General features: G+C 40.1%; 1 protein-coding gene and 2 long non-coding RNA genes across 3 annotated transcripts; 2 read left to right on the plus strand and 1 right to left on the minus strand.

Annotated features, from left to right (window-relative positions):
* LOC128516179 (protein NLRC3-like) lies at window positions 1–27,703 on the minus strand. The gene is made up of 11 exons (XM_053490526.1): window positions 27,599–27,703; window positions 26,625–26,672; window positions 21,019–21,093; window positions 18,797–18,922; window positions 17,091–17,219; window positions 16,874–16,900; window positions 12,052–13,416; window positions 11,414–11,843; window positions 11,157–11,321; window positions 982–1,155; window positions 1–853 (listed from the first exon to the last, which is right to left on the minus strand). Exons 3-7 carry the CDS (start codon window positions 21,050–21,052, stop codon window positions 12,089–12,091), a joined length of 1,644 nt encoding a protein of 547 aa, XP_053346501.1. The 5' UTR covers window positions 21,053–21,093; window positions 26,625–26,672; window positions 27,599–27,703; the 3' UTR covers window positions 1–853; window positions 982–1,155; window positions 11,157–11,321; window positions 11,414–11,843; window positions 12,052–12,088.
* LOC128516306 (uncharacterized) lies at window positions 21,234–23,398 on the plus strand. Its single transcript, XR_008356762.1, has 3 exons — window positions 21,234–21,920; window positions 22,229–22,830; window positions 23,187–23,398. It is a non-coding gene; the product is annotated as an uncharacterized LOC128516306 (long non-coding RNA).
* Window positions 24,342–27,724, plus strand: LOC128516411 (uncharacterized). Its single transcript, XR_008356763.1, has 2 exons — window positions 24,342–26,341; window positions 26,520–27,724. It is a non-coding gene; the product is annotated as an uncharacterized LOC128516411 (long non-coding RNA).
* The last annotated feature ends 93 nt before the right edge of the window (window positions 27,725–27,817 follow it).

The following is a 27,817-nucleotide window of genomic DNA, read 5'->3' on the forward strand; positions in this document are numbered from 1 at the left end:
TTCATTTTTAGTTGTTTTATTAACTAAGAATAAATATATATATAAACTTTGATCAGGATAATAGGCTTACATGCGTTCTTAACATATAAAAATATTGTCAGTTAAATTTATGATAATGCTATAAATGTGACATTACTGTTTACCAGGCAGTAGGAAGAGAAGTTTTACTACAGAATAACATTGAACATAGTGAGTGGGAAAGAATAACCTTAAGTACTGTATATCACACTCACACAGTCTCTCTCATTCTATATTAATCACTGACACACACACACACACACACACACACACACACACACGGAGAATCAGATGAAACACGTGTTAATGCTGCAGTTCCATTGTTTGGGTTCTGAGTCAGAACCACTCTGCACTTTCACACCACACTGTCCTGTCTTGTACAGGAAGTGGTGATATGAGCAGATCAAGCTGAGGATATTTTATTATCATTTTATCACAATATAAAGCGGTGCAGCTGTTAACACTCCTACTGTTTAAACCCTGATTATAAAACACCAAACAGAGGACTGCGAACCATTTATGAGGACTAAAGGACTGAATCAGTATCACAGCTGTGAGAGACACTAACACTTCTCTGTGATGTGATGTTCATCAACATAATACCATGATCTGGAGACACATGTGTGCACATACACACGCACACACTGCAGTGATTTACAATAGTCTCTCTAGTTTACAGTGTGGATCATTCAGTAGATCTGACAGCAGGTTGACTCCTGATTCTCCTATAGGATTATTTTTCAGCTCCAGCTCTCTCAGGTGTGATGAGGAGTTCGACCTCAGAGCTGAAGCCAAAGCAACACAACTTTCATCTGTAATCCTGCACTCAGACAACCTGCATAGAAAAAAGTGATTCACAGTTACAGTGTATTACAACACCATTAGTCCATGTACAGAACACACAAACATTTACAAGAAAAAAAATAATAAAAAAATAAATATCAAAAGTGTGTGTGTGTGTACCTCAGTATCTCCAGTGTACAGTGGGGATTCTCCAGTCCAGCAGAGAGCAGCTTCACTCCTGAATCCTGCAGTTTATTGTAACTCATGTCCAGTTCTCTCAGTCTTGAGGAGTTTGAGCTGAGAACTGAGTGCAGACCTCTACAGCTTTTCTTTCTCAGATCACACCGACACAGCCTGAAAGAGAGATGGTGAAATAATCACACCTCTGATCTTAAACACACATTCTGATGGATATGGATGGATGAGAGTTGCAGGCCAACGCAGCAAAATAAATTAAAGTGTCTCTGTATACAGTGGCGTGCCAAAGTATTCTGCCCCCTTGAACTTTTCCACATTTTGTCACATTACAGCCACAAACATGAATTAATTTCATTGGAATTCCACGTGGAGGATCAATACAAAGTGGTGTACACTTGAGAAGTGAAACGAAAATCAAACATGATTCTAAACATTTTTTACAAATAAATAACTGAAAAGTGGGGTGTGCGTAATTATTCAGCCCCCTTTGGTCTGTGTGCAGTCAGTTGCCCATAGACATTGTCTGATGAGTGCTAATGACTAAATAGAGTGCACCTGTGTGTAATCTAATGTCAGTACAAATACAGCTGTTCTGTGACGGCCTCAGAGGTTGTCTAAGAGAATATTGGGAGCAACAACACCATGAAGTCCAAAGAACACACCAGACAGGTCAGGGATAAAGTTATTGAGAAATTTAAAGCAGGCTTATCTCGGTAATATTCTAAAAAAAAAGGATAATTTTATTTGGAAAAATTGGGTAAAAAAGTGTTAAAGGAGGGAGAACGGAATAAAAGGGGAAGGAAAAGAGTAGATGTGCGGCTGGCTAAAGGCAGCGGTGGGCAGAGTGGAAGATGGAGCATGCAGAGGTAGCGCTCCTGCACGCTCCCAAAACAGCAACCTCTCCCGCTGGCACGAGCCAAGACCGGCCCCTCCCAGCTCTCTCTAGGTGCAGCCACAGACGGGAGTCTCTCCTGGATGTCCGCTGGCTGCGCGGCTTTCCCGGAGGGGATCATGGGCTTTAGAGCAGTTCTCTCTGAGGCCTTTCCCTTTTCGGCGGCGGGGATGCGAAGGTGGGCTCTACCCGGAAGGTGCCACAGGAGATCAAGCAATTTTTTCCAACGCTGTCCTCTTGCGGAGATCAAAGGGCGGCATTCCAGTCTCCTTTTTTAGGTCTCTGGGGACCTCAAGCTGACAAACGGGGGATCGTACCGCTCACGTGCCACTCTCTTTAATAAAATCCACCGGGCGATGCTTTTTCTTTGCTTCCGAACCCTGGACTAAACTTTGAAAACGCTTTGCTTTTATAGTGCGTAGAAAGACTGAGGTGATTTGATAAATATGATCCATGTTTTTTCCAGAGTCTGCTCTGACTCTTAAATTGCTATTCTCAATGTAAATGTAATTTTTAAGCATCTGTAGTTCTCCACTATCTCCGCCTCCTCTCCTAAAATGTAGAGAATGTTTGGTATAGTCTTGGTCCTCCTGAGATCCATCTCCTTGGTTGTGGTCTTGTTTAGAATGATGTGGTTCTCTCGAACCAATTTGGGAAACTGTCAACTACACCTTTATACTCTGCTTTCTGACCACAATTAACACTCCCTCCAACTGAACAGTTATCTGATAACTTTTGCAGATGACAGGTTTCGGAGTTGTGCTGGAAGTCTGAGATAACCTCAGGATTCCAGTATAACCTAAAAAGGAAAAGAGAGAGTCCCCTACCGTGCACCAGTACTGCTGACAACCTGTGGCCTATCTGTCAGATAGTTAGTGATCCAGGGCCAGGGGTAGCTCAGTGGTTAAGGCATTGGACTACGGTTCGGAAGATCCCAGGTTCAAACCCCACAACCACCAAGTTGCCACTGCTGGGCCCTTTTGCAAGGCCCTTAACCCTCAACTGCTCAGATGTATAATGAGATAAAAATGTAAGTCGCTCTGGATCGACTGCCAAATGCGTAAATGTAAATAGAGGTGTCGACATGCATATTCTCAAGATTCTCAACAGTGCAGTTTAAATTGAGAAATCAAAGAACAAGATTTTCACAGTGCTGCGAATTCTATTGTAGGGGTTAGACACTGGGGAGGTGTAAGAGGGAAGCAGTTTTATTTGTGTTGGCAGGGCGTGATGTCTATGTGCCTGGAGGAAAAATCAGACGGGAAACCTGGTATTCCCTTACTAAACCTATTTTAAAAAAGGTTCAGATCATTGGCTCTGATCAGATCTCCCACAGTCTGACCAAGCTTGAAAACCTAGTAAGCCTTAACCTTAGCCTTAAACTCGGTAATATTCTACACACCAGACCACATGGCTCTCACGTTGTTCACCTAGAGCTTATTTTCAAGCATGCTCCTGTACAGTACGCATCTTTGCACTCCCTCAGATTCACTTTTAGTTCCTTCTGCACCCTCTTCAACATGTCTTTGTCTCCAATCTAAAGGCTCTCTTCTTCCTGTTTAGAAGCTCCTTCAGAATCCTTGTTATTAGTGAAACACCTCACTGTCCCTGTAGAGATGGTGTCCACACAGAAGTTAATATATTGTGTTATGCAGGTTGTTATGGGGTCAATGTCATGTCTACGTGGCTCACAGAATGCATTCCAGTCTGTTGCCTCAAAGGAGCCCTGCAGAGTCTCATTAGTATCCTGTGTCCACCTTCGCACATTACTTTTGGTCACAGGCTGCTGCTGAAGTTGGGGGTGAGAAGAACCAGGTTGTGGTCTGATCTTCCAAGAGGGGGAAGGGAACTCGTGACATTAGGATGTTGTGTTCGTAGTCTGCCAATGAGTGACAATGACAATGAGTGAACGACATCACACCCAACAGTTACAGCTGTGGTTGGTGGAAAGTTATACAATAATAATAATGGCCGACGTTAACTCTTGGGGAAAATAATATGGATACAAACGCACAGTGAGCAGTTTACTACCTGGGCTACAGACACTTTCTTTAACAGTAATTTGACCAGGATACACCCTCTGTTGGTAATAAACACTGCAGTGCCCCTTCCTATTTTCTTTACACTCAGCCTGCAGTCACTGTTTGAGTTTGAGTCTGGTATTAGCTCATGCATGTTCCCACTATGTTTTGGTCAGAACACACAGTTCATCCATTATGTTTGCCAGCGACCTTACGTTGTCCATAACTGTTACGTTTGGTATTGTTTTGGGAAGGTTTTTTTTTCTTTCTTTCCTGTTCTCTCCCTAATTACCTCACAGGCCCTGTGGTTGGATGACGGTGCTGTCAATCTTAATCCTGCATATCACCCGAAGGACCAATCAGACGTGAGAGGGCGCGTATAAAGACCCAGACGTGACATGAAATCGGGACAAACAAAACGATTGCCTTCCATTTTTTTCTCTTTGCTCTCCCATGTTTGCTTGTTCTTTTTTTTTTTTGCTCTTGTTTTGGTTGTTTTGTGTCAGACTTGAATTACCGTAGGCTCGAATTTTCTCTTGGGAGAACTTTGCTCGTAGTTAATCATTTGGATGCGTTTGTATCGTGACTCGATTATCGCTTCACCTATCCAAAGTCCTACCTCGACACATGGTGATGGGACTAGTTCAGCATGTCACGTGACTTACATCTTTCTTCACGCAGGGTAATGTTGTCTAGACACACTAGTTATCGAGCGGGTGCCGACCTTTGTATTTATGTTTGTGAGTCAGAGTAGTTAGGGGCGTGTTCCGCTGAAGATGTTTATTTATTTACTTTATTTATTTGTTTGTTCAGTTAGCCTTGATTTGGGGGTTAGATAGAGGACTTATGTTTTATTGTTTTCTTTTCTTTAGCACCGCTCTTGTCCCTCACTTTTGTTGTCTTCTTTTGTATATAATTTGTAAATGGAAAATTGTTGGTTTTGATGGAATTTTGGGTTAATTGTTTATAACATCATTCTTATAGAGAGCTATGTAAATAACAGCAAAATCTCACTAAACCTAACTTCCTGAATCCAAGTGCCTTTGTTCATTTTTTTTTCTATTGTTACATACACTCACACTTCCAAAGCAGAGAAAAGTGCATTTATTTTTATTTATTTTTTTTATTATTATTATTCTTATTATTTAATTTATGTTACCTCCCGAAACCCTAGATGGCAAAAAAAATAGGGAACGTAACATAATTGGGGGCTCGTCTTAAAAGGCGAATGCTGTTTCTTTTGCGGAAGAGTGTGGTGTCTGTTACTGTATCTTTTTAAGTAATTTAATGTGAACGTTGGGTGGAGCAAATTTGGTCTGGTGGCGCATCGGCATACGGTTTGATGGCGTTTAACTTACAGAGTTTTGTTGATAATCCCTCATTGGAGGTGATAGATAAATGTAGGAAGGATGAGTTGTTGATGATAGCTAACCACTTTCAAATTGAGATTCCAAAACAGGCATTAAAAAAGAAAATTAAGGCGGAATTGATTGATCGCCTAAACGAATTCGGCGTTTTAAGCTGGTCGGTGGTAGACGGAGGGGTGGTGCCTATGGAAGGGGAGCAGGATGTTGTGGAAACGGGTGGAAAGGAAGATGAGTTAGTCACAACCGAGGCGGAGGCCAAAGTTGGGGCAACTCTTTCACCTTTTGAACCCTTTTCCCCTGGCACTCCCAAACCGAGAGGGGAGACGCAATTGAAAGTGCGAATCGCACGGCTCCAAGCAGAGGTTCAAGAGAGAACACAGGCCCACCAGGCAGAATTAAATCTGCAGCTACAGATCCGCAAGCTCGAAATTGAAGCCGAGAAGGAAGTTAAGCTTAGACAGTTGGACATTGAGGCGGCGAGAGTTGCAGCGGGTCCCCCTGTTCAGCAAAACTTCGGCCCGGTAAGTGATAATTCGGCTAATTCGAATTCAACCACTTTTGATGTGGGTAAGCACATTGCTTTAGTGCCTAATTTTCGTGAATCGGAAGTGGATAGTTATTTTAACGCTTTTGAAAAAATCGCAACTTCTTTGAATTGGCCAAAAGAGGTATGGTCGTTGTTGTTGCAGTGTAAACTGGCTGGTAAAGCTTTGGAGGTATATTCAACTTTGTCTTTGGAAGATAGTCTTAAGTACGAGGTGGTTAAGATAGCGGTACTTAGAGCTTATGAATTAGTCCCAGAGGCCTATAGGCAGCAGTTCCGTGCTCGTAAAAAAAACGCCGGTCAAACCTATGTTGAATTCGCCTAAAGCCTAAAGAAACGCGGGAATGTTTTTATTGTCATAAGAAAGGACACGTTATTGCAGAGTGTTTCTCTTTAAAGCGCAAGCAGCAATCTCAAGTGAAAGAGGTTGGATTTGCGAATATTGTGAGTCAAAATGTGCATGTTGAACAGATAAGAGATGAAGTAGACAGTGTATACCTTCCATTCCTTTTCAAAGGTTATGTGTCACTATCAGGGAAGCAAGAAGATCAAGTAGAAGTGCAAGTGCTAAGGGATACTGGCGCAGCCCAGTCGTTCGTATGTTCAGATGTCTTGCCTTTTTCAGATCAGACATCAGTGGGATCTAGCAGACTGGTCCAGAGCTTCAGCATGGAAATCATGAGGGTACCCGTTCACCGTATTCACCTGCAAACAGACTTGGTGTCTGGTTTCGTGGAGGTAGGAGTACGTCCAGTCTTACCAGTGAAAGGTGTCTCCTTTATTTTAGGTAACGATCTAGCTGGGGGAAAAATAGTACCTTCACTTGAAGTGACTGATACCTTGTCGACGGAGTATGGCACAGATGAATTGTCTCGGAGATATCCAAATGCATTTACCGCTTGTGCGATTACACGTGCTCAATCAAAGAAAACTAATGAAGTGTCTATATCTGACTCTTTTTTATGTGTAGATCAAGAGGCTGAGGGAGGTCCTAAAGTTAAGAGTCATATTAGTGACCAGGTGAGTGAGGTTGTAGTGGGTGGCCCATTGGCCTTGACTATAACTCGGGAAGAATTAATTGATGCTCAGAAGAAGGACGTTTCGCTTGTAAAGTGTTTTAAACTGGCTGAAAGATCAGAACTGAGTAACGTCTCATTTTTCGTCGAAGATGGTTTACTAATGCGGAAGTGGCATAAAGGTAACGATACAGAGGATGAGTGGAACGTGATGTATCAAGTGGTCGTTCCCTCAATTTTTCGCCGGCAGGTATTATCCTTGGCGCATGATCATTCGTTGTCAGGGCACTTAGGAGTGACAAAAACGTATAACCGTATTCTACAAAATTTTTTTTGGTATGGTTTGAAGCGTGATGTGGTGCAGTTTTGTAAGACTTGTCATGTTTGTCAATATTCTGGGAAACCGAACCAGGTGATTCCACCAGCACCTTTGATTCCAATCCCCGTCATAGGCGACCCTTTTGATCATGTGATCATAGACTGCGTTGGTCCTTTACCCAGAACCAAGTCCGGTAATCAGTTTTTATTGACCATTATGTGTACGGCTACCAGATACCCAGAAGCGATTCCTCTTCGCAATATCACAGCTCGAACAGTTGTTAAAACGTTAATAAAGTTCTTTACTACCTTTGGTCTACCGAGAATTGTGCAGACAGATTAGGGAACTAATTTTCTATCCACATTGTGTGCCCAGGTTTTTAAATCACTTGATATTGCTCACCGCATATCCAGTGCCTTTCATCCAGAGAGTCAGGGATCCCTGGAAAGGTTCCATCAAACGCTAAAAGCAATGCTTAGGAAGTATTGTATTGAGACAGGATCGGAGTGGGATGAAGGTATTCCCTTGCTTTTGTTTGCAATCCGTGATGCAGTTCAAGAGTCTCTTGGGTTCAGTCCATCAGAGCTGGTGTTTGGCCACGCGGTGAAAGGACCATTAAAGGTTTTGAAGGAGAGCGTGTTGGGTATCGCAGAATCCAAAAAAACAAATGTATTAGATTATGTGAGTAAATTTCATGACAGACTTCAGAGGGCTTGCATGTTAGCTCGTGAATCATTGACGAAAGCTCAGGGGAAGATGAAAACGTGGTAAGACAAATCTGCTGTGAATAGATCTTTTGCAGTTGGTGACCATGTGCTGGTTCTGCTTCCTGTTCCTGGATCGGCGTTAACAGCACGTTTCTCGGGTCCTTATAAGATCTTGGAGAAGCGGGGAGAGACAGATTATGTGCTGAGTACGCCAGACAGGAAACGTCAAAAACGGGTATGTCATATTAACATGTTGAAAGCGTATTATACTAGAGATGATGCGGAGCCTCAGGAGAAGGAAGATGACTCTGTTCATCCAATAGGAGTTGTGTGTGACTCAGGTTCAGTGGTAGAGCAGCAAGATGAATCGGAAAGCTCAATGGAGTTCGATGCTCCATTGTTGTCTGCACGATTGACTAATTCCGAAACTTTAGCCAATTTGTCAAGTTTCTTAGCACATCTCAATGCTAATCAGGAGGAGGAAGTGGTTAAACTCCTTAGGAAGTTTTCTTCTATATTGGGTGATGTCCCTACACTTACAAATGTTTTACAGCATGACATCGATGTGGGTGATGCCTATCCAATTAAACAACACCCTTATAGGGTTAACTCTGCTAAAAGAGCTGTAATGAAAAAGGAAGTTCAGTATCTGTTGGAGAAGGGTTTGGCCAGTCCTAGTGTTAGTCCATGGAGTTCACCATGCCTTTTGGTGCAGAAGTCCGATGATACAGTTCGCTTTTGTACGGATTACAGGCGTGTCAATGCTGTAACGGTTCCTGACTGTTTCCCAATGCCAAGGATAGAGGATTGCGTGGACAGCGTAGGTTCTGCCAGGTTTGTGAGTAAATTTGATTTACTCAAAGGATATTGGCAAGTTCCTTTAACTCCCAGAGCCTCTGAAATTTCAGCTTTTGTGACACCAGACTATTTTTTACAATACAAAGTGATGGCGTTTGGCCTGCGGAATGCTATTTAGGTAAACAGGTGGGGTATGGTCAGGTACGTCCAGTAATGGCGAAAATAACAACTATAAACGAACTTCCCGTGCCTAAAATCCGACGGGAGTTGCGTAGATTTTTGGGTATGGCTGGTTTTTATCGGTGTTTTTGTCGAAATTTTTCATCAGTCGCTACACCACTAACCACTTTGCTTAGTTCTTTAGAATCGTTTGTTTGGAATTCTGTATGTCAGATGGCATTTAACAATATTAAAGTGTTGTTGTGTAGTGAGCCCGTCCTGGCTGCTCCAAATTTTTCAGTGGCGTTTAAATTGGAGGTTGACGCGAGCGATGTGGGAGCTGGTGCAGTACTCCTACAGGAGGGTAAGGATGGGATTGATCACCCCATTTGTTACTTTTCCAAAAAGTTCAGTAGAAGCCAAAGAAATTATTCAACAATAGAGAAGGAAGCCTTGGCCTTGCTGTTAGCAGTTCAACACTTTGAGGTTTATGTTGGCGCTTCTACTTGTCCCGTAATCGTTTACACTGACCACAACCCGTTGACCTTTGTGGCCCGTATGCGTAATCAGAATCGGAGATTGATGAGGTGGTTCCTCGTTTTTCAGGATTACAATCTCGAGATTCGGTACAAGAAGGGTAGGGATAACGTAGTGGCAGATGCGTTGTCACGAATCTAAGGAATAGCGTCTATTGTTTTGGGGTCAAAGCTATTGAACATGGGTATATGTTTGTTTTTTAAGGATGGGGGTGTTACGTTTGGTATTGTTTTGGGAAGGTTTTTTTTTCTTTCTTTCCTGTTCTCTCCCTAATTACCTCACAGGCCCTGTGGTTGGATGACGGTGCTGTCAATCTTAATCCTGCATATCACCCGAAGGACCAATCAGACGTGAGAGGGCGCGTATAAAGACCCAGACGTGACATGAAATCGGGACAAACAAAACGATTGCCTTCCATTTTTTTCTCTTTGCTCTCCCATGTTTGCTTGTTCTTTTTTTTTTTTGCTCTTGTTTTGGTTGTTTTGTGTCAGACTTGAATTACCGTAGGCTCGAATTTTCTCTTGGGAGAACTTTGCTCGTAGTTAATCATTTGGATGCGTTTGTATCGTGACTCGATTATCGCTTCACCTATCCAAAGTCCTACCTCGACACATGGTGATGGGACTAGTTCAGCATGTCACGTGACTTACATCTTTCTTCACGCAGGGTAATGTTGTCTAGACACACTAGTTATCGAGCGGGTGCCGACCTTTGTATTTATGTTTGTGAGTCAGAGTAGTTAGGGGCGTGTTCCGCTGAAGATGTTTATTTATTTACTTTATTTATTTGTTTGTTCAGTTAGCCTTGATTTGGGGGTTAGATAGAGGACTTATGTTTTATTGTTTTCTTTTCTTTAGCACCGCTCTTGTCCCTCACTTTTGTTGTCTTCTTTTGTATATAATTTGTAAATGGAAAATTGTTGGTTTTGATGGAATTTTGGGTTAATTGTTTATAACATCATCCTTATAGAGAGCTATGTAAATAACAGCAAAATCTCACTAAACCTAACTTCCTGAATCCAAGTGCCTTTGTTCATTTTTTTTTCTATTGTTACATACACTCACACTTCCAAAGCAGAGAAAAGTGCATTTATTTTTATTTATTTTTTTTATTATTATTATTCTTATTATTTAATTTATGTTACCTCCCGAAACCCTAGATGCCAAAAAAAATAGGGAACGTAACAATAACGATAGAAGGGACAAAAGGTTAGTATTTCTAGTCCTTCTTGCTTTGCTCTGGCCCTGCATCCTCTGTGTCTTCTCAGCATTGGGAATTTGGGGGCATGCTTTGGGCAAATCAGCAATCTAATAAACAAAGTGAAAACGGATTCACAGCCTCACTCACAAGTCGGACACCGCTGACAGCGGTGACTTGCTGACGCCCGAACACAGGCTTTCTTCCCCCCTCCTCTGTCTGCATGCTGACTCACATGCTTTTCTTTCACAGACAAAGAGATCACACTTGACAAATAAAAAAAAAATAATAATTTAAACTGTACCAGTAGGGCGAATATATGTACTGGTAATATGCTTTAGATCTTTGGTTTAATACTTTTGTCTACTTGTAACACTCCAACTCTCAACTTGACGCAAGTAAAAAAAATACCAGATTTTGTATTATCCCTCGTTGGCCATGGAATAAAACAGAATTGGTAAATAATATGCAGGTGAATAATATGCTCCAAATAAAACTTTGACTTTTTGGGAGGCAGTGTACACAATGGTTTAAACTGATAAAAATCATCATAAAAATGATCAACATGAAGCTTTAAATTCATAGTGAACATGGGCTTACCTGAGAATCTGAAGTTTACTGTTTGGACTCTTGAGCCAATGAGCTAGCTCTGATACTCCAGCATCCTGCAGAGAGTTATAGCTTAGGTCCAGTTCTGTAAGGTATGACATTCTGTAGCTGATCAGGTAAGTGCAGCTCTGTTTAGTCAAATTGCAGTTACTGAGCCTAGTATGAAAAAAAGAAATGCAAATACATAAATATTTTCCTTACCCACTACTCCGACTAAAATTTACAAATGTTCATTGAACTTAACTTACAAAGCTCGTCTACAAACAGCAACAACTGGCATCATTCTCCTGAGACCCTCGTCAGACTTGAGGTATTTCCTTAAATCAAATTCATCTATTTCCGCAGACGAGATGAGCAGGAGGTACATAAGCACTGAGCACTGATCAGGACTGAGCTGATGTTCTGAATCAGAGCTCATGTAGATCTTAACCTCCTCCAACAGTGAGGTGTCATTCATCTCTATCAGGCAGTGCATGAGCTTGAGTGTCCTTTCTGGGGAGATCTTATCCCTTATCCCCTTCTTGATTAACTGAACAGTTTTCTTAGTGCCTCCTGTGAACTTCTGCTGCTGAAACATTTTGTTCAAAAGTTCCAGATTGGACAGCAGTGAGATACCCAGGAGGAAACGAAGAAATAGATCCAGGTGTCCAGTCTCACACTTTAGACTCTTTGTGATAGCAGATTTACATTTACATTTACATTTAGGCATTTGGCAGACGCTCTTATCCAGAGCGACTTACATTTTTATCTCATTACACATCTGAGCAGTTGAGGGTTAAGGGCCTTGCTCAAGGGCCCAACAGTGGCAACTTGGTGGTTGTGGGGTTTGAACCTGGGATCTTCCGAACCGTAGTCCAATGCCTTAACCACTGTGCTACCCCTGGCCCAGATTTGTGAAGGTCATAGAGGGTATTATTCACATGTCATGTGATTTTCTCAACCATGGTTTGATGAAGGACATTTTTCCTTTCAGTGTTGTACATGTAAAACACATAGAGGGCAGCAAGGAACTCCTGAAGGGTCAAATGCACAAAGCTGAAGTCCTTGGATCTTACTAATGTTATCTCCTCCCTGAAGATTTCAGTGAACACCCCAGAATACACAGAAGCTGCCTCAACATCAATGCCACATTCTTGTAGATCTTTTTCTGAAAAAAAGAATTTTTCCTTTATGAGGTTCTTGTAAGCGAGTTCTGCTAATTTTAGAATTTCCACCTCGATGTCAGCATTTTTCACTGGGTTTTCACCATTATGCCTCACTGGATATTTCTGAAGGTTCTGGTCAATCTGGTAATATATGAAGTTGATGTACATGCCTGTGAGAATTGTGGGAACTTCTGCATTGTCTGTGTTCTCATTTTTAGCTGAAATTTGCTGACACACAGTCACAGTTAGCCAACAGAAGACTGGGATGTGGCACATAATGTAAAGGCTCTTATAGTTCTTTACAAGAGAGGTGATTTTGTCAGCTTGTTCTCGATCACTGATTCTCTTTCTGAAGTACTCCCTCTTCTGCTCATCACTGAATCCTCTCACCTCCGTCACAAGGTGAATGAGATTGTTGGGTATCTGATAAGCTGCAGCTGGTCTGGAGGTTATCCAAATGCGGGCAGATGGAAGCATCTTTCCAGTGATGAGACTAGTGATTAGCAAATGAACAGATGATCGCTCGTTCAAATCATGTACCATTTCACTGTTTCTAAAATCCAGTGTGAGGCAGCTCTCATCTAGACCATCAAAGATAAACAAGACATTATAACCATCAAGAGCCACTAAGCCTTCAATCTTCAAGTTTATGGTAAATAAGTAACTGAGTAAGTCGAATAGGCTGTAGTTGTTTTTATACATAATAGGGTTCAAAAGTTTGACTGGGATCAGGAACACAAAGTCCAGCTCATTATTTTCTGTCTTAGCCCAATCAAGAGCAAACTTTTGCACAGCCACAGTCTTTCCTACTCCAGCAATCCCGAGGGTGAGCACCGTTCTCGGTGTTTGTAAGTTTAAATTCTCATTGAAAACTTTGCTGAATGTGACTGGAGTGTCTTCACCGATGCTTCTCGGCATTGCTTCAATCTGCAGAACCTCATGCTCCTGACTCACTCCCCCAGTGCGACCATCCACCACGTACAGCTCGGTGTAGACATCAGACAGTGCTGTTCTGCTTCCTATATGTGACGTCCCTTCGTAGATTGTTTCATAATTTTTCTTTATGTGTGACTTCAGCCTATTGCAAATTCCAGATTTTCTTTCCTCTGTAAAAGAGGAATACAGTATTATTATACAGTAACAATACAGTTAACATTTTATATAATCAGGCAACAGATGAATGAGGCATAGAGGGAAAATATTATAGGATGAAGCCACTTTCCCTAAAATGGAAACTACACACAGAATTTTTAAACTAGACAATAGGAGAGTAACGCAATGCTTTTATTACTATCTGTATCTTTGTCTACTGGTTGCTGTACAGTGTGTATAGAAAAGATTCAGCCCATTTTAAAATAATTACATTTCGTTGCTCTGCCGCTTAAAATGAAGACAGACAGTTTTACACAGACAAATACAGTCTTCCAGCTGTATTTACTCAGTGCAAGTTTTAACATCCTAGTGACAAATATAACACCAACATGTCAGGAAAAAACAGGAAAAAAACAAAATCACCAACATGAAAAAGGATCAACCCCCCTTAAAAATGACTTGTATATTCAATCAAGTGAAACTAATCACCTTCTCAATATCACACAAAGCCATTTGACTTTCAACTGTGATCAGCTGTTTTTGATTAGTTCAACATGAGACCTTAGAGCATTTCAGTTACTTGTAGTGCAACTGAAGCAAACAATTCACTATGGGTGGCAAGACACTGTCAAAAGATCTCCATAATAAAGTTGTGCACATTATGCCTCACTGGATATCAATTCAGGAGATACAATAACAAATTAAAGGGATTTATCACTGCCTAGAAGCACAGTAAAATCTATTATTGAGAAGTGGAAGGTATTTGGTACAACACCGATGTCAGTCGCTTTATTCAAGTCATAATATAATATATCATATTTTTGCTGTGTAGTTTATTTTTTGTTTGTGCATAAGAATTGCATCTCAATGAATGTTTCAGAAACCATGCTTTGTGTTTTTGTTTTACATCAATACAAGTCAGCAGGTGTCAATAGGTCTTACATATACATGAAAAGTCCTGGATTATTCAGTGAAACAGAGTGTCTGCTGAAAAAAGTTAGGCACATTAGTCACTTTACCCCAAACAAAAAATATATTTCTCAGTGTTATAATTTAAAATAATAATAACAACAACAACAACAACAACAACAATAATACTACTGATAATAAAAAAGCACAGTCAAAGAAGAATTATTATTGATGCAAAAGAAGGAGAGAAGAAAATTAAGAATAAATACATATCACTCTTTACAGTTTGAGCTTGACATGTTTATGAGCTCTGTCACTTGCTGTCATTAGGTGTCTAAGAGAGATTAACACCATTAGCGGCTTCAGTAGACAATACCTGAGATTAAAACATGACTGCCCCCTGTAGGTAATGTACATCATGTGCCAGAAAACCTACTACAGATGGTAGTAAAAAGATCCCATTGCTGCACTACATGATAGTTTTGAGGCTACAGACTGAGAGGTCTGAAAAGACAGACAGACAGACAGACAGACAAAGTGCGCTGTTTAGAGAGAGAGGCAGAGCCCCAGCCTCTGTCTGTTTAAGATGCCGGCGGGAGAAAGAGGGAGAGAGAGAGAGAGAGAGAAAGAAAGAGTGCGGCACGAATCAGCCCAGCACGTGCGCTCAGTTTAATAGTGCAAAGCACAACAAAACACAACTCTCCTACAGTATAAATCCTCGGTAATGGCAAAGGCCCCGAGAGGATCTTAAGTTATATTTTAAATTTCCAGAGCCCCGTCCATTCCCACATAGATAGCGGAGCTCTGTTTATTTTGTGTTGTCAGTTTTTTTTTTCCCCTTTAAGTTTCTAATTAATAACCCCACGGCATCTCTAAACAGGATGCTCTTTCCGTGTGTATCATAAGCACTCTCACAAACTCCTGTTTCATTCGCCCCCTCTGAAGCCCTGCATTAGGGCTCTTATTAATATAATAACATCTTGTGGGGCGGCTCCATACCGCACCACGTAACACAAAGAATGCTAGGTGGCAAAATCAGGGATGGAAAAGAGTCCTACCAGAATAAACTGGAACAAAGGCTGAAACAGAACAACATGAGAGAGGTGTGGAGAGGCATAAGAAGCATTACTGGCGACAAGACAGGTGTTCAGGCTACTGAGGGGAATATAAAACATGCAAACAATCTCCACACTTTCTTTAATAGATTTGACGTCCCTGTCTCACACTTCCCTCGCCTTCAGCTTCAATACATGCTTCTCTGTTCCCTGTCCTCCACCCACAGAAAACAGACACTTCTTCTGCAGTCCCTTCAATTAACATTTCAGATAACCAGGTAAAATGTGACCTGAGCAGGCTGTGCCCCACAAAATCTAGATAAAATCAACCCAAGAGACCTGAAGTCTCATGCTCCTCAACTCTGTGGTGTTCTCCAGCACCTATTTAGGCTGAGTCTGTCTCTACAGAAAGTCCCTGCCTTGTGGAAGACATTGTGCACTCTTTCGGCTCAGAATGACTTCAGGCCTGTCACTCTGACATCCCATATTACGAAGGTGTTTGAGAGACTGATCCTAGATACACTTCATCCCCAGGTGAAGTCCTCTCTTGACCATCTTCAGTTTTGCTATGAGCCATTCCAGGGAGTAGAGAACGCCATAATATGTCACCGAACCTACTTCCACCTCGACAAACCTAAACAACTGTTAGGATTCATTTCTTTGACCTCTCTAGTGCCTTCAACACCATTTGTCCACAGTTCTGAGGGAGAAACTAAAGAACATGCATATAGACATGTCCTTGGTTTCCTAGATCGTGGACTATCTTACCTGCTGTCCCCAGTATGTCCGATTAAAAAACTAGCACTGGTGCTACTCAGGGGACTGTACTGTCTCCATTTCATTTCACACTTTATACATAAACTTTGATTTTAATACAGAGTCATGCCATCAGTGATTATGTTTTTTTTTTTTCGTATTTTTTTGGTGTTATATCTTCAACTTGGATGTTAAAAGTTGCACTGAGTAAATACAGCTGGATAAAACAAAAACCTCTGTCTGTCTTCATTACAGGCTGCAAAGCATGAAGGGGATGATTCATGTCTAAACTGCATATGTTTTCAGAAGATGCTTCTTCGATAATAATGAAGGGTAAAAAGCTTAAATACGCTGCCTTATGAACGGTATGAATTCTGCATGAGCTATATTTACCTGTGTAAAATCAGGTGTGAGTAAATATAGTAAAATTATGGTTTTATTTTGGATTTGAATAAGGCAGTAATTTGACTAAAGCTGTATTGTTGTTTGGCAACTTGAAAAGTCTTATTATTTTAAATAACTTAATTATATTCAGTTACATCATTTTTTATGTTATACATCATGTACTTATGTAATACCTGAATATGTCTAAGAAAGTATTATCTTAGATGTTTGGTACAAACAACATACCTTCACAAAATGTAAAGAATGCTATTTGAGACAAACAGTAGGTTGTTAATTGTAATAGCTTAGACTTCAACTTTAAACATTTACAAATCTGGTGAATTAGTGATAGAAACAACATACTTACCAGGACAAATCTCTTGAGGCTTTTTTACTAAAATCAGAAAAAAGTTTACAATCTGTGCTTATAAAACATGATTGTGATATTACTTAAAATGACCAATATCTCCCCTCCACCCCTGCTATTACACCCAGAAAGGTCACTCAGTCACACATGATGCAAAATCTGCAATATCATAAACCATTGTGTTAACCTTAGCTAGTAAAATTAGAGCTCAGCATACCAGGTTCTGCAGTGCAGGAGTTAATATTGAGGGTGACTGGTCCAGAGAACTGGTTACCGATCAGTGCAGGAGCGATCACTGTCCCACCAGCATCAGCTTGTACTGAGCTCTGAACTGTTGTGGACATAGCTTTTAGGAACAAAAAAGTCAGACAGCATATTAAATCACCTGATTTTTTTCATTACAGTTTATTAGATGGCTCTGTACAGTGCTAAAACATAAATTAATCATAATACGTCTGCTTCAACCATAACCAAAATATAAGAAATTTCTTCTGTGTAATGAAAAATGTAACAACAGCCTTTAGATCATCAGATAAACTGTTGATTAATTTTCTATAACAGCAACTCTGCGTTTATAGTAATGCACTCATTTAATCATATCATTGTTTCCATGGTAAAAGCATATTCGCTGATTTTTAATGTAGGTTTAAATGTGTAAGGAGATGTTTAACGTGTATGACAGAAATCTCCAATGTCAGGTCTTTCCTTGGTAACAAAACTACTCTGGCCCAGACATTCCCCAAAATCTCCAACAAACCTGGCAAACTGTTTTGGCCCAGCAGGTTTTTGCACAACGGGCCAATACTGGCACAGATATGTTCTGTAGAGCGTATGTAACTATAGGACAGAACTGGTGCAAGGCCGTATGTTTGTGAATGACCATTCTAGGAAAGGTGGCTCAGAGCCCACTGCAGTCGTTCCTTAAAAAAATCTACGGATAACTTGTTTCCAATTTTTGGAAGAGACACATCTGTCTGTGTGAACTGTACACACAATCATTCACCAACACCGCTTCCACATTACAGGAACTCGGCTGGGAGTTACTGTCACATCCCCAGTACAGTCCTGACCTCACTTCAAGCCATTTCCACATGTTTGGGCCATTATAGGAGTTCCTAGGAGGCTGGTGTTTCAGAGGTGAAGCAGGCCAATCATGGCTCCAGTGTATTGAGAACTTTCTACCTTGATGGTGTTCAAGCACTAGTGAAACGCTGGGATAAATGCATTAGTATAGCAGGGTATTATATAGAGAAATAAAGGGAGATTTTACTCTCAGAAATGTTGTTTTTTTCTCCATGATTTGGCCTCCTGACATTAACTGAATTTATAATCTTTATAAATTCTGGAGAAGAATTAATGGAGCAGTCTGACTCTCCTATCATCAATCTCAAGCCAAAAAATGGTCCAGCTCAATGACAATGAACGTGGTGTTGCAGAAGTTGGTTAAAACAATGCCATGGTGAAAGTGCCATCATCTAAGCTAAAGATGATTAAACAAATGATTAGACTATGTGACTTTTTTGGCCATGCAGTCTATGTGCTCTAACATATGTCAAATACAAAAATTTACCAATCATGCAAATATTAATGTAAGGCAGGAGAAGAAAGACAGGGTATGTGTGTCATTGATAGACAGAGTGAAAGCTAGAGTGAGAGAAAAAATTCATGTTTGTGTGTGCATTTTTGTATTATGGTGAACTGGTATGTTTGGATGCTGTCTTCCTCACTCTCATTGATCACTCAGGTTTGCTGACGGTGAGGTGTTTGGTTGCTTTACATCTCAGTTCCCCCTCATGTCTGTGTTTCCTTCTGGCTCTCCCTTTTAGTTATGATGTCATAGTTAGTCCTGCCGGAGTCTCTGCTTGCACTCTATAGTTAATATACATTCACATTATACATTGTGTGACTGTGACCAGACTTAACTGTTATCTCTCTCTCTCTTCTGCTCTCCTGAGCTGCCAGTGATCCTGATCCCCTCTGCCCTCTGGACCTGTCGATTCATCCTGGTGCCCCGCTTCTGGTTGAAGGTCCCGTTGCATGAAGGCCTGTCTGGTGACATACAGGCTACTAATGCCCATTAATTATCATTTACAGACCTCCAGGGCCGTACTCTGAATTTCTCTGTGAATTTACAGATTTTTTCCCAAACCTGGTCATCTCTGTAGACACAGTGTTAATTGCTGGAGACGTTAATATTCATTTTGAGAACCCAGAAGACGTTTAGAGTGTTTATGTCCATACTGGACTTAGTAGGAGTAAATCGGTCATAAAGCTGGTCACACTTTAGATTTAATAATATCTTTAGGATTAAGTATAAGAAATATAGTGACAATTCCACTGTGAAGTGATCCTATTTGTGTTTTTTGTGGCCCTGGGTGATGTGTATAGAGTGTTTATCCAATAGATAAATGATGCTCCAAAACCGAATCTTTGTAGGGTGCTAAAAAATATCAAATTTACCTTATCTAATCCTTTCTCTGCATCTAATGATACAATCAATTTGAGTTTTTGTTTGTTGTTGCTGCACAAGAATTTGAATAATCTCGGGGTGTTTTCTGTAGCATTTCTGTTTTTAGTTGAACATTTTTGATCTTGGTGGATTGCAGAGTGGCTGTCTCAATTGTAATGGCTAGTGCTTTTGTAATTTTCTTTAGGTCTGCTTTTGTTAGTGAAAATGGGTGATAACTGGATGGTTAGGTCGGGTCTTTGTTGGGTTTCAGCTCTAGTCTCATGTGTATTCATGTGTTCTGGCATTTTAAAGTTTTTTCTGTTGTTACTCTATAAAACAAAGGTGATAAAAGCTAGTCCTCCTGGATACAGCTCTGCCAGGGGTGTTATAGAATTGAGCTGGGGATCTACAGTATCAGGTCCAGGTGATTTGTTATTCGACATTGTAATTAATGCTCTGTGGAGTTCCTCTGCGGTGAGGGGTGCATCCAGTATATTTGCTTGCTCTTTGGAGTTAGTTCTGGAAATTCTAAATTGTTTAAAGAATGTTTCTATTTCTCATTGATTGGGGTTATGATCTAAGGAGTATGATTCCATGCAATAGATTTGAAACATGTTATTAATATCCTCTGGATTGTGAACAATTTCACCAGCAGAGTTGATATTAATGCTTTTTTCTTTTGTTGTAGTTGATTTCTTTTTTTGTGTGTGTGTGTAAAAAGTTAGTTGGTTAGATGGCTGTTTGTTCACTAGGGTTACAACAATATAAATGTTAGATTTAATATTTTGTTCCAGGTTATTTTTAAGTTGTTTTGAATCTGTTTTCTTGTAATACAGGGAAGATATTATTGCTTTGTTTCCTATAGTAATGATGGTGAGATCTTTGGAGAGTTGTTAATTTCCAGAAAGAGTGGCGACTCTCTTCTAAAGAATCTAAATCTTGGAGTAATAATGTATCAAAGTACCATCTTAGGGGTATCATCTTAAGGGGGACTTTAATTTGGGCTTGGATGTGTAATGTAAGGGAAATAAAGAGATGATCATTAATTATGGTTGGATGAATTGTAGGTTCTGTTACATGTTGTGTATGAGTTACTGATGAAGAGAAAAAAATAAGTATATTGTTGGGAGGAATTATCCAACTATCACCCAGTCCATAATAATTCATATATTGTTTCTTTATGTCAGAAAAAAATGTCAGTTTCTTGAGATTCTCTGCAGGTTTAATGACAGCATTGAAGCGTAATTGCTGTATGATTAATTGACTTTTTTTCTGGATCAATAATAGATGTGTTGTGGATGAATGGAATATTTTTGCCTATTAAAATGGATATGCCTTGCGACGGGTGGTTAAAGACTTTAGGTTTAGTTAATGACATTCTTTTAGCCTGAGTTCTGAAGCCATGCACATTCCATGATACTAGTTTAAATGATTGCATGGTTATTTGTTAAATGTCTCATTGTTTGTACCAGAGTAAAGGAGTAAAGGAATATGAGTAAAAGAGAGAAGAAAAGGGAAGAAGATGGATGGTTAAACAAGTAAAGCAGAAGAAGGAGAAATCAACTGAATCATATAATAGACAAAAGAAACCAGGAGTTAGGGTTGTTGAGCATGTGTTTGTTTATTTACTGTGTGTGTGTGTGTGTGTGTGTGTGTGTTTGTATATGATCATTTGTTTGCATAGGTTTAATCCTACCTGTTCTTGTATCTGACTCTGTGTCCTTTTCCATACTTCTGCAGAGGTGTCAGGTCATCCACACTCTTTTAAACCCTGTTCAGATATGCACCTTGTTATTATCAAGTTGGGTTCATATCTTAGTAAAAAATTGACAAAAAAATAATACTAACTAACTAAATACTAACTTGCCTTAACAGATCAATTTCAACCCAGAAGGAGAGTGAACTTCATGGAGCATTTACAGATAGGCAACATTTATTTGACTGGGACCAAACGTAACACACAGAAATCTTCTAATCAGAAACACATTAGAGTGATTAAACCTTCTCTGCACATACTCAGTAGAATTGTTTCTCTGCATTAAAAATAAGGCATTCACAAAGAGGTTTTGAACAACAAACTAATTTAAAGGTATGAAAGTTGCTTGTTGGTTCTGCAGTATTTCTCTTCTTCTGATGTGTATTTTAACTTGCATCAATTGTTTCTCCAGGTTGGTGGTTACAAATGAACATGAACAAGCTATGCTAAAATGGGTGTTGCTAGCTAGCATAGAAGATTTTATCATGGCAATAGTCACATAAGTTTGGGTGCAGGCGAGGTACGGTATAAGCACAGGTGGTTAGGACTTAAAGATTTTTAATAAAAGAAAGCAAAACATAAACTTCTTAACAAGACCAAACTACACATGAGACTATAAACAAACAAAACCATCAACAGGGTTTCAAAACAGCTAAACCGAAACAGGATAAATCAACAGATGCAGGCCAATCAACTAAACTTTGGCAGGCTATTTATTAAGCAACTAATGAGCCGCCTCAGTTAGGGTGCGTGCTCCCGTCACATGACCAAAGTGCATTCTGGGAAACATAGTCCAAAACAAAGAGTCTATCGGGGTTAACCCTGACAGCTGTATGATCAGGGTAACAACCTTATAACAACCTTATAACAACCTTATAACAACCTTATTTGTCTATTTTACCTACTTTTTCTGTTAGAAAATGTATATATTTCACCAAATGTAAATGTCAATTTACATTTTAGAGGAGCATAATAAACACAGTAGATTAATGGTTTGTAAACAAATCGATCTGTTTTTAAGCTCTGTTAGGATAAAATTATGGCTTTACTAAATGGGCGAAATGGACTTGTGTTAGATTTCAGAATTGACCGAGATGATTAAATTCTATAAGTAACTCTTACCTCACCCTGAACCTCTCCACACTTACAGTGCCACACGAGCTCCTTCAGAGATGTAAAAGAAACGCATCACTCGACTGGTTTTCGGTTTGATGGAACTTCAAAAGAGTATGAAGATAAAATCTAAGGTAGCGTCAGAAACTCAAGAAGCTTCTAAATTAATGGTATATACACTTTCTAAACAAGTGCAACTGACTTCCTCACTGCAACTTCCGCCCTAAGCAGTACACTTTCATTTTCTCCTCTTGTTTGTCTTCCTCCTCCGTTCCATTCAGTAAAAAAAAAAAAAAAAAAAAAAACGTCTATACACAAAAAATGCTGGGTTGTTTCTGTAAACACATTGTTTGGTTGTTTCTGTACACATTGCTGGGTTGTTTTTGGATTTATTTCACGTTGTGTATTTCTAACAGACAATCTTTGGTAAAATACGAGTATAATATAATATATATCGCGGCTGTGTGACGCCTCCTCTACGCTGTGTTCTATTTACACTATATCCGGTGTCCTCATACCCTCGAGTGTGCACTTCAAAGTCAAGGCTGTTCCTGGAATTGAGACACGGCAGGACGAACTTTCTGGAATGTTCACTTCTGAAGCGAGGGGCACGCGACTTAAAGCTGGCCGGATTTTACGGTAAGTTAATATGAATTTTTACCTACATTTTAAATGTTGTAGTTGTGTTAGAAGCAGTTTATTTCCATGTTTATTCACTTTATCACCTTCACACTTTGATATGGAGCTGTGAGGATGTTCATGTCTTATATTCTGTGCCAATAGTCGGCTGTACTGTACAGTATGAGAAAAGTCTGTTTCATTACACACACAAATAAAATCATAAATGTAATAAATGTAATCTTAAATGTCATTTTAGGTACATCAATAAGTAATCTTCACTAAAGTCGTGTGTGGAATGTCTGCTGGCATATTTTATAATGTTTTATAGTCAGAAGAGAAGTTTAATAACAGTCTTGTGTTTCTGTCTGATCCAGGATCATTCTGGGAAACAAACAAACACCTGGTTGTGTTATTCTGACCCAGCAGATGGTTTATTCTTTGGAGAACTTTCTGGATTCTTTACTTCTGACTGGATCATGTTCAGAGTACTCAGTTTATTTTACTTTTTACTTTTTTTTTTTTTTTTGTAATTTGTGGTAGGAGCAAGCATATTTTATTGATCAAATTAAATGCTTTGATATGGTGATGTGGGGTTAATATATTTTCTCATTCTTTTTATTATTATTATTAATATTATTATTATAAATGTGTGTCATAGTTTAAAACGAGCTATATCTGCATCCTTTTGATATATTCTGTATAAGTTCTTCTTCTTTGTCTTTCGGCTGTTCTATTTCAGGCGTCGTCACAGCGAATCATCTGCCTCCATCTAACCCTATCCTCTGCATCCTCTTCTCTTACACCAACTAACTTCATGTCCTCTCTCATTGCATTCATAAATCTCCTCTTTGGTCCTCCTCTAGATCTCCTGCCTGGCAGTTCCAACCTCAGCATCCTTTTACCGATATATTCACAATCTCTCCTCTGAACATGTCCAAACCACCTCAATCTGGCCTCTCTGACTTTATCTCCAAAACATCTAACATGGGTTTAACCTCTGATGAACCTATTCTTGATCTTATCCATCCTTGTCACTCCCAAAGAGAACCTCAACATTTTCAGCTCTGCTACCTTTAGCTCTGCCTCCTGTCTTTTCTTCAGTGCCACTGTCTCTAAGCCTAGAGCATTGCTGGTCTCACCACTGTCCTGTACACCTTTCCTTTCATTCTCGCTGATACTCTTTTATCACACAACACACCTGACACTTTTCTCCACCCATTCCAACCTGCCTGTACCCGCCTCTTCACCTCCTTTTTACACTCTCCGTTGCTCTGGACAGTTGACCCTAAGTACTTAAAATCCTGCACCTTCTTTACCTCTGCCCCCTGTAGCCTCACCGTCCCTCTTGAGTACCTCTCATTCACACACATGTATTCCGTTTTGCTGCGGCTAACCTTCATTCCTCTGCTTTCCAAAACGTCTGCAAATTTTTCTCCACCTGTTTCCTGCTCTCGCTAAAAAGCACAATGTCAACTGCAAATATCATAGTCCATGGAGACTCCTGTCTAACCTCATCTGTCATCCTGTCCATCACCAGAGCAAACAAAAAGGGGTTCAGAGCCGATCCTTGATGCAGACCCACCTCCACCTTGAACTCTTCTGTCACACCTACAGCACATCTCACCAGGTCTTACAGCTCTCATACATGTCCTGCACCACTCTAACATACTTCTCTGCCACTCCAGACTTCCTCATACAACACCACAGCTCCTCTCTTGGCACCCTGTCGTACGCTTTCTCTAAAACTCTTTCTAGGCATGAAACCATATTTCTGCTCACAAATGCTCACCTCTGCCCTTAACCTAGCTTCCACTACTCTTTCCCACAGCTTCATTGTCTGGCTCATTAGCTTTATACCTCTATATTTGCCACAGCTCTGCACATCTCCCTTGTTCTTAAAAATCGGCCCCAATACACTTCTCCTCCATTCCTCTGGAATCCTCTCACTCTCCAAGATCTTGTTAAACAAACTTGTCAAAAACTCTACTGCCATCTCTCCTAAGCACTTCCATACCTCCACAGGTATGTCATCAGGACCAACAGCCTTTCCACTCTTCATCCTCTTCAACGCCCTTCTCACGTCACTTTTACTAATATTTGCTACTTCCTGTTTCACAACAGTCACGTCTTCTACTCTTTGTTCTCTTTCGTTTTCCTCCTTCATCAACTCCTTAAAGTACTCCTTCCATCTTCCCATTACCCTCCTGGCATCTGTCAGTACATTTCCATCTCTATCTTTAATCACTCTAACCTGCTGCACATCCTTCCCATCTCTATCTCTCTGCCTCGCCAACCTGTACAAATCCACCTCTCCCTTCTTACTGTCCAGCCCAGCATACAAGTCCTTATATGCTCTTTGTTTGGTCTTTGCCACCTCTACCTTCACTTTACGCTGCATCTCCCTGTACTCCTGTCTACTCTCTTCAGTCCTCTCAGTGTCCCACTTCTACTTAGCTAGCCTCTTTCCCTGTATACGCTCCTGGACTACCTTATTCCACCACCAAGTCTTCTTGTCCACTTTTCCCTTACCTGATGATACACCAAGTACCCCTCTACCTGTCTCCCTGATCAAATTGGCTGTAGTTGTCCAGTCAACTGAAAGCACCTCCTGACCACCCATAGCCTGTCTCAATTCAATTCAATTTTATTTGTATAGCGCTTTTAACAATTGGCATTGTCCCAAAGCAGCTTTACACAATAAAAAGAATTATTTAAGTTTGTATGGAATTTAAATGTGTATGAATCAAAATGGTCAAATAGTCCCTGGTGAGCAAGCCGAGGGCGACAGAGGCAAGGAAAAACTCCCTGAGATGGTAGTAGGAAGAAACCTTGAGAGAAACCAGACCTGTCTCAACTCCTCCCTGAAGACTACACAACATTCTTTCTTTCTCAGCTTCCACCACTTTGTCCTCTGCTCTGCCTTTGTCTTCTTCACCTTCTTCACCACCAAGGTTATTTTACACACCACCATTCTGTGTTGTCTGGCTACACTCTCCCCTACCAACACTTTGCAGTCACTGATCTCTTTCAGATCACAACGTCGACACAAGATGTAGTCCACCTGAGTGCTTCTGCCTCCACTCTTATATGTCATCCTATGTTCCTGCCTCTTCTGGAAGAAAGTATTTACTACTGCCATTTCCATCCTCTTTGCAACGTCCACCACCATCTGTCCTTCTGCATTCCTGTCCTGAAGACCAAACCTGCCCATCACATTTTCATCACCTCTGTTCCCTTCCCCAACATGTCCATTGAAGTCTGCACCAATCACCACTCTCTCACCTCTGGGGATGCTCTGCATCATTTCATCTAACTCACTCCAGAATGTCTCCTTTTCTTCTAACTCACATCCTACCTGTGGTGCATAGCCACTAACAACATTGAACATCACCCCCTCAATTTGCAGCTTCATTCTGTATATTCTGTATAAGTTCATCACTTAAATAGCCTATTTATCTAGACCAGGGGACCCCTGATTTAGGGTTTTGGAGTGCCATATCCTGTTATCCCTCACATGTTACATTTTGAGGTAAATTAATCAGAAATACACACTAAATTCATGTTTACATCATGCGCATTATTTTGTGTGTTTATAAGAGACAACACGTTTCACATTAAATCCGTATGTACCTGTACGTCATTCACAAAAATGCCTGATGTAAATGTCAGTTATATTACAACGCTAAATGATGATGTATAACCCACAGGTGGACCAACATCATGGAATATCTGCAAACAACAGTGGCGGATTTAGCTCAAGGCGAACATGGGTATGGGCTCGTCTGCATTCAGTGATTTCTCAAAAGTCTTACCTTAAACTTCCCTTCACTCGTCACCCCACAGCAATCTTATCCAAATGTCTAGAATAGCTGTGTAGAAAAAAACAACAGCAAAACTTTATCAGGTTAACTAATGCACAAACAATTTTCTATAGTTAGAATGTAACTCGTCGTCAGTTTACATATCTGATACAGATACCTTTGTTTTTCAATATGATCAGCAGATTAATAGTTGAGGACTGGACTCAATTGTCTTCTATGCTGTTTTACTAAAGTAAGAAAACCCATGACAGGTCAATGGAGTGACATAAATAATACCAAAGAATACTTATAATGCTTGCCTTCCCGTCTTTGTCTTACTCTTCTTCACTCTGTTTGTCTGTCTTCTTTTTTCTGTCCCTTTAATGCTTTTAATTGTATGTATTTCTCCTGCCACTTGACTCCTTATTTTTTCTCCTTTCCATCCTTTTAATGCATTTTACTGTTTTTCTTTGTTATCACTTTATTTACTTTCCTCTTCTTTTGCATTTTGTCTTTGCATTGCTCCCCTTTTCCTTTATTAATTTCATTTTGGATCTCTCTCTCTCTTCTTTTTGCTTTTCCACCTCAAATGTTTTGAGCAGAGAAATGTCCTCCAAAATTTCTTTCTCTTCTCCCCTTTTGGCACTGTATTTCTTTCTCCCTTTTTCAAAATAGCTTAGTCTTCCTTCACCAAATGAGCTATAGTGGGCGAATATATATATATATGAATATTGGGGTGTTGGATCAAGAATAATATAAAACAATATTAATTTAAAATATTTTAAATAATTTGTCACGTTGTGTGCATGGCTCGGGTAAATAGTGTAGGCCAAGACACTAAAATCTGGCACACTTTGTTTTATTCCTTACTCCATAGCCACTGATTTTCTGACTTTGTTCTTAATGGAGAGAAGAGCATGTGCGGACATCCTCTCTTGTGACATTGTTCACTTGTAACTCTGCATAGGCATAAAAAATTTTGTTACCTTTGCCAAAGATCCTATTAATTGTCTGTTCTCGTCCTGTTATTTTCGTTTTTTCTGCACCACTTGTAACTTCGTTTCATGGCTGTAGATAAAGTCTCCCGTCCTCGATTAAACTGCAGTGAATAACTTTCCGCTTTCGTCATTGGACTGTACCATTGTATTGTGTGTGTGGAGGGGTGGATTAAAACGCTTCCACACAACTCAATGTTGCAAGTGCAC

This window comes from Clarias gariepinus, chromosome 1, assembly GCF_024256425.1.
Source record: "Clarias gariepinus isolate MV-2021 ecotype Netherlands chromosome 1, CGAR_prim_01v2, whole genome shotgun sequence".
NCBI lineage: Eukaryota > Metazoa > Chordata > Actinopteri > Siluriformes > Clariidae > Clarias > Clarias gariepinus.

What these genes read in the sequence shown, in the direction of transcription:
- LOC128516179 (XM_053490526.1), bottom strand. Translation starts at nt 21,052, where the DNA reads ATGGAAAAGGACACAGAGTCAGATACAAGAACAG. An exon ending in AGAGTCAGATACAAGAACAG is followed by an intron (nt 18,923 to 21,018) that starts GTAGGATTAAAC and finishes GTATGTCACCAG; the next exon opens with ACAGGCCTTCATGCAACGGG. An exon ending in CTCCTGCACTGCAGAACCTG is followed by an intron (nt 16,901 to 17,090) that starts GTATGCTGAGCT and finishes TTCTGATTTTAG; the next exon opens with TAAAAAAGCCTCAAGAGATT.